Here is a 7,353-nt window from a genome sequence, read left to right as displayed (position 1 = left end):
AGACAACCTTCTCTTGCTCCTTTCTCTGATTGGACAGTCCAAATGTCCGTCAAGTCCTCGTAGAGCCATTTGCATGATGAGGAGACTATAAATCAGGATGATTTAGGAACCGCCTTCCTAGGCGCACTCCGCTGATGCAGTCGGGACAAGAACAGCACCGAGCTTACTGTGAGAAAAAGATCCCAGGAAGATGTCTTCTTATACAGTGGGTCCACAGTCTTCTTACGGGAAGATGTTCGGTGGAGAGAGAGTCCCGGACAGGACCAGCTACTCCAGCCGCCAGTTCTCCAGCCCGGTGCGCTCCCCACGGGTCTCCAACGGGTTCTCCTCCTCCTTCTACGCGACGAATAACCAGAGTCACTGGAGCACCGCGGCCATGCTGGACTTCCCCAAGTCCGACGCCATCAACAGCGAGTTCATGACGAACCGCACCAACGAGAAGGTGCAGATGCAGTCGCTCAACGACCGCTTCGCCAACTACATCGACAAGGTCCGCTTCCTGGAGCAGCAGAACAAGATCCTGCAGGCGGAGCTGGAGCAGCTGCGGGGCAAAGGCACGTCCCGGGTCGGGGATCTGTACAAGGACGAGATGCGGGAGCTGAGGCGCCAGGTGGACCAGCTGACCAACGAGAAGGCCCGGGTGGAAGTTTCCCGGGATAACCTGGTAGAAGACATCGACAGGCTGAGAGAGAAGTAAGGGGGGCGTCTCCGATCTCTGTATGATGTTAAAGAAACTCAATGCAGATGTGATTACGTTGTGTCCCTGAACCGTTATTGCCAATATGCGGATGTTCCCTTATTATTCATCAACTTCTTCTAGCTTTAAGTTTATATATGCCAGGCACTGCGCAAAATTCTGAACTTGAAGTGTTGCCGCAGCTCTCTGTCTAAGTTTATTTCTCACTGAAATGTTTGTCATGCGTGAAGAAGTAGGCAGAAAAAAGGAGATCATGTCAGTTATAAAAAAATAAAAAATGGCCTGCTTTTTGTCTGTCCGTGCAGGTTGCAGGAGGAGATCTCCCAGCGAGAGGAGGCTGAGGGCACCATGCAGAATTTCAGATTGGTACAGTATGATTCACGTGATGAAATAAAGTGTTTTTCACACTGTTGGCATCAGGTACATCTTTGTTGTGTTTAAATGTGATAGATAGGAATCTTGCAAAGAGAGCGATAAAAGGGAATGACCTTAGTTTTAACAGCAGAAGATGCTGATGGCTCCTCCTGAGCACTGCCCTTCTGTTATTCCTGCTTAAATATCGCTTTAAATTGATGACAAGTGACGTCAAAGAGATGAGATAAACCTCAATTATCTCTGCGTCTCACTTGTAACAGTTATGTGGTGTAAATGTCCATTTTCTCCCCCATGATCTCCATCTAATTATTGCTCATGAGCTGCAGAGACTGGAATGCACTCTTCTGGTGGCACAACAGCAGATTTTAGCCATGATCTGAACTGAGCCTGTCCTGGTACAAAAGGCCAAGTTGTGGCTGTTGAGTTAAGTCAGGCTTGCAGTGAGAGGAGATCTTTTTAAGTCTGACTGGTCACACTGAATGAGCTGGACACAACAACAGTGTGGGCCCAATGTGGTTATCAGAGCGAGAAGACAAGCCACCATGTGATCCGGCTGTCTCGCTCTGGGAAAGCATCCGCACGTAGACACGTCACTCGTTATCGGTTTGTCAGTGATTGTTCCCGATCACTGGGTTTATTGGTGATTAATGAAATGATGAGGGGTAATGCAAAAAAGTTTCAAATGAATGTCACCGGACAAAAAAAACAAAAATATGCATTTGCATAGCTGCAGACATAAAGAAGTGTCAACTTGAATGTGCTTTCTTAGGGCATGCGGTATGTTATCAATACATCACACCATCGTGACCTTGTCTATATGAATGGCAGGAAGGAAGTCCCCTGTGGTCTGTCCCTGCCATGGTGGCACAGAGTCAACAATGCAGGGCCTGCAGCCGGCTCTCGCTCAGTCAGGCAGACAGTCACTCTTCCAGCCCAGGGCCGGTTTGGGAAGCCCTGCTGAATGCACACTTTGTTTGTGGCATTAGAGCAGGGGCAAAGCTCCTTCATTTGCTGATACCTCAATTACCAGCCTGCCAACACCCTGACAAAGCAAGGCGGTCTGCTGCCACAGCCAGTGTGTACGTACGAGAGATAGAATTAAATAGAAGATAGAAGGATGTTTGGAATACAATACAATGTTTTACATTATAATGTGTTTTTTTTTTTCAGAAGAGAGCATTTGCTTTATGCTTCATTCAGTAAAGTTATCAAATGGTAAAATGCAGTAATTGCTGTATGTTAAACCACTCAGTAACAGCTTATAGTGGAATGTTTAAATTTAGAGACTTTTGGATAAAAAAATGCAGTTAGGTAACAATAACATGGGATTAAAGGCCTCTTGAACAACGCTTTGTGGCTCTGGGTGCTCTACAGTGACTCCTTTTATTAAATCAAATTCATTTAGAAAGAACAATCACTGATTTATTTTTTAGACATTTATCCCAGAAGTAATTGTCTAGGCAGGTATGCGGCTTGTTTTACTGTACAGTAAGTGTGCACCATTTGACAAACCCCAGAGAAGTGTTAAGAGTCTATACCTAAGTAAAAGTAGAACTACCATAATATAAAATACTCAAGTACAAGTCAAAGTCCTGCATTATAATTTAAAGTAAATAAATATGCTGAAACACAAATTTCAGATGGTTATATTATCAATCATATAGTTTTTTCCCTGGTTTGTATTACTTCATGTAGATGTCATGTACATGTCAATAAGTAGCCAATTTCTACTTTATACACTACTGGGTAGTTTAAAAGTAAAACACTGCATCATATTTTATGACCTCATCATATAAAATTCTTAATTTGAAAACTGATCAGTAATTGAATGTCAAAGAAGTAAAAAGTACAATAGATACCTCTATAATGTAGTATAAAGTATACAATAAAAATACTCAAGTAAAGTTCAAGTACCTTAAAACTGACCTTTAGTGCAGTTCCACCACTGCCAATCTGCCTGTGACGTACTCGAGGACAGTGGCCTAAGAGGTGCTGCGGTATATACAACACATGACAATCACGAGAAAACATCTGCAGTGACACTCGTCATGTGCCTGCAGTTGATTTCTATTGGATGCATGTGTTTGTGACTTTGCCTTGCTGAACAAAGGGTCATTTTGTGTTCGCGGCTGTTGTGTGAGTTACGCCTGTACAGCATGTGTGAAAGAGTATTTTCCTTCTATGTCAGCAAACACATAATGTATGATTCATGTCACCTTCACGAGTCACCTTCTTAAGAGTCAGTGTCACTACACAGGATGTGGACAATGCTGTCTTCATCAGAGTGGACCTGGAACGGAAGGTTGAGTCCTTCGACGCCGAAATCATCTTCCTCAAGAAGCTGCACGATGAGGTAAGCTTCCTTTTCTGTGTCTGAAGCTGACCCAGTCTGCTGTGGAAACACGGCACATGTACTGCCTAATAAGCTAACGGCACCCCAATGATTACTGGACCAAATTATTTGAGGTATTTGTTAATCTGGCCACTGGCCAGAGTATCAAATCGTTAGGGTTCAATGCATCAGAGCAATTTAAATGCAGCCAGGAAAGTCATAGAAAAGTATGGAAAAGGACATTCAAATAAAGAGTTTATGTACTTGTACATGCCAGCTCTATTGATTCTATTGCAGGAAATGCTGGAGCTGCAGAACCAGATCCAGCAGCAGCAGCATGTGCATGGGGACGTGGTGGATATGGCTAAACTTGACCTGACAGCTGCTCTGAGAGACATCCGTAAGCAGTATGAGATGATGGCCTCCGCAAACCTCCACGACTCTGAGAAATGGTACAAATCCAAGGTAAAGACTTTCCACAAAGTTGGAGAGAAAAAAGGTTCAAGAAATCCAAAAGCAACCGAATAAATGTATTAGAGCACATTCTGCACATTTTAGATTTATTTACTTGTATTTGAAAACCATTATATATTGAACTCACCTGACTCTGCATCCCCTTAACCCTATGGAGCATTTTAGTGCCTTTCAGTTCTTTGTTTTGGTTTTCTGGACCCCAACTTTACTGTTTGGGGCCAAATGACTGACAAATTTCCCCCAGGACTTGGTAGAGACCAAAACAGAGCTAAAATAGACTGAATATTGGAATATTCACCGTCTCTGCCATGGACACTTTCCCTCAACCTCTGACTCAGCATGTATTCAACAGTTGATTTTTCAGTTCTTCCCCTTTTCTCTCTATGTTTGTTACTGTGGTTGCCAGTTTGCTGACCTCACCAAAGCTGCAGCCAGGCATGATGATGCATTGAGAGTGGCCAAGCAAGAGGCCATTGACTACAGACGCCAAATTCAGTCCCTTACTTGTGAGGTGGATGCCCTTAAAGGAACTGTGAGTATGCAACTATAGGCTTACACTGTATTATAAAAGATAACGATGCAAAGAAACAGTGTTTTCAATGCATACATAGCAGGAATCAAACAAATGGACAAAAGGTTCAGAAAAAGTTGAGTGCTTTTGAATAGTTGATACATTTCCAGGGATAGTTTATTTTCACAGGTCATGTATTCAAAAAACCCTTTATATTTCAGTTTTTTTTACTACCTAAGTGTGATTTTGTTCCCACTTGGCTGCCGTCCCAGAATGAGTCCATGGTGCGTCAGATGAGGGTGGTGGAGGTGAACTTCTCTGTGGAGACGGGCGGTTACCAGGAAAGCATCGGCCGCCTGGAGAAGGACATTTTCAACATGAAGGACGAGATGGCTCGTCACCTCCTGGAGTACCAGAACCTCCTGAATGTCAAGATGGCCCTGGACATTGAGATTGCCACCTACAGGAAGCTGCTGGATGGAGAGGAGAACAGGTGGAGGATGAAGATCTTCAAAAAAGTCCAGCTGATAGATGTGTTATGAATATTCATGTCGTGCATTAAAGACACCCATGTTGATTTGTGGACTATACTTTCTCTATTTTCAGAATCACCACCCCACTGCCAAACTTCTCATCTCCGAACCCGAGAGGTAGGATCGCCCTCTGCATGTTGTCACAGCAGGAATGTTAGCATTGGTTATTGAATAAAATAACACACTAATTTTCTTTTTTTGAAAAAACTAGAATGTGTTTCCAAATGGAACTATCTAATCAAGACCACTGAGACCATTGAGACCGAGGACGATCAGGTAGGATCCACTTCAAGTGATTTTCAATCAATGAAGTAGTTTTCTGTTGGTCATTTTAGCTCAAACACACAGCCTTGCTCACCTTCTCTCTGTCCTCTACATCCTCGTTCAGGTGAGCAACGGGTCAACCCAGAACCACGATGACTTGGAGTAATGATATCTTTGTCTTTGCCAAACAATCAACAAAAGCAATATGAAGAAACATACTTCACCAGGGCTACAAGCAAGCAAACAAACGAACAACACAAAAAGCAAACAGCTTCACAAAGTGCCTTTCTATGTGATGATCCAGAAAGCCTGTTAGTTGACACAGACTGTATTTTGCTTCCTCCTCTGCTGAAAGTATTATCTTTTGTTACAATCGTTTAGACACAGTAATGAAATCACCACAACATAGAAATCCTTATTGAGGTCTGCAAAAATCTTTATTTGTAACAAAAATAGTGTTTTTGATCAATACAGCATGCACACTCCAGGAAATCTGTCTGCTAAAGATGTCACAATTGCCTGTTCGCAGCAATAAACCAGTAAGACCGAAACTCAATACTGTGCATTAGGTGTAATACTTTGCTGGTATTTTCTGGTATTGCTGGTAATACTTTTATGGTAATAAAGTAGAAGTAGTAAAACAATGCCTCATATGAATACATATTGGAAATGGTCATTATTTTAGAAAATAACATCCACATGTTTATGCAGTCTAAGACTTTCTTATTTAGGAGCTTCAGCAGTCCCTAAAAACATTTACCTACACAAGAAGGACAAAGTATTAAAAAAGGTCTGTTGTATTTGACAATAGGTTGTACATGTGTATCTAATAGACTAGTGTGCAGTGTCACACTTTTGGAGTTTATATTTGAATAATGATAGCTTAGACTTGGTGGATCTATAAGCATCCCAGGTACAGCAGCCTTGTACAGTCTTCCTGAAAAGGAGTCAAGTCATACAGAGTAGACAGAAGTAACAGTAGAATAATTACAATATTCAGTAAAATTAGTGCTATTATATATTATGGATTAATTACAGCTGCTAAATGGAACTTTGAAATGCGATTGTTTTGTCAACTGCTGTTTCCAATGTTCAGGGTGAACTTTGAAACTCAACGTTAAAGCCAACATGTGTTCATGTAGATCATGTGACATGATTGAAAGCTCCAGAATGCTTCTAAATCGAACTTACGGTAAGATTGTTTGTCAACAATATGTTAAGTAACTATTAACTGTAACAAGCTTCAACAGTGATCTGCCACATGTTTATTTGTTCAAAATACTATAATGTGGTATAAAGGTTGAGTTGCATCGTAACATATTTTAGATGTAACTAAGTGCATTTCCTTAAGGACTGTACTTAAGCACAATTCTGAACTACATGATCATTGCCATTCATTGATAATTTATAATTCCACTCCATTTGTAGAATATTGCATTTCAGCGTGCCATATTCTAGTCAATGTTTTACTCCACTAAATGTATCTGTTATAGTTACTTTTCACATGAAAAACATACGATTGGTTCATGAATAATGATGCATTGTGAAAGGTTAAACTACCCAACAGTATACATGTAAAATTAACTCCCCAGCAACCAGCTGACAGCAGCCTACTTCTCACACAAATACTATAACACTGCAAGAGGCCATGTGCACTTTTTTACCTTTTAATACTTTAGTGCATTTTGCACTGCTGTACTTTTCATTAAATGAGATTTTGAAAGCAGGCATCTGTAATTGAGTTATTTTACATTGTTGCATTGCTACACTTAAGAAATAAATAAATAAATAACACCATATATGTCACCTGATCAGTAGATCCAGGTGACATATATATACATGTACATCCAGTCGATGTACATGTGTGTTGCATTTGTTGTTTTAATGGCCTAACACTTAAAGTGATGTTGATCAGTGTGCGTTGTCCCTAAGAATAAAAAAATAAAATAAATAACACCATATATGTCACCTGGCATCAGATCAGTCGATAGTGAAATTAAATTGCAATAGTATCAACCAGTAGAGGGCAGTCACTATGCATATTTAGAATATTTATTACACAATATATAGAATTCAAATACTTTCCACTAAAAGCTGTTTTATCATTTATCATGTGGGAAGTATAAATGTGTAGCTTCAGTGACATCTGCCCATTACAACTTGTTGT

At 40.9% G+C, this 7,353-nt stretch overlaps 1 protein-coding gene across 1 annotated transcript; it reads left to right on the top strand.

The window, feature by feature from the left end:
- The first annotated feature begins 85 nt into the window (after positions 1-85).
- Positions 86-6,502, top strand: LOC116378281 (vimentin-like). The gene is made up of 9 exons (XM_031840122.1): positions 86-693; positions 1,003-1,063; positions 3,330-3,425; positions 3,702-3,869; positions 4,285-4,410; positions 4,662-4,882; positions 4,996-5,039; positions 5,134-5,198; positions 5,311-6,502. Exons 1-9 carry the CDS (start codon positions 191-193, stop codon positions 5,350-5,352), a joined length of 1,326 nt encoding a protein of 441 aa, XP_031695982.1. The 5' UTR covers positions 86-190; the 3' UTR covers positions 5,353-6,502.
- Positions 6,503-7,353: the final 851 nt, after the last annotated feature.

This window comes from Anarrhichthys ocellatus, unplaced genomic scaffold, assembly GCF_004355925.1.
Source record: "Anarrhichthys ocellatus isolate YVR2014 unplaced genomic scaffold, GSC_Weel_1.0 scaffold2343, whole genome shotgun sequence".
In the NCBI taxonomy this organism is placed as follows: Eukaryota; Metazoa; Chordata; class Actinopteri; order Perciformes; family Anarhichadidae; genus Anarrhichthys; species Anarrhichthys ocellatus.
This window is presented reverse-complemented; position numbering and strand designations above follow the sequence as displayed.

Bases quoted from the DNA above. Each gene is read 5' to 3' on its own strand.
- LOC116378281 (XM_031840122.1), top strand. From the start codon at position 191: ATGTCTTCTTATACAGTGGGTCCACAGTCTTCTTACGGGAAGATGTTC. The intron at 1,064-3,329 runs GTACAGTATGAT...GTCACTACACAG, and splicing joins CCATGCAGAATTTCAGATTG to GATGTGGACAATGCTGTCTT. The intron at 3,426-3,701 runs GTAAGCTTCCTT...ATTCTATTGCAG, and splicing joins TCAAGAAGCTGCACGATGAG to GAAATGCTGGAGCTGCAGAA.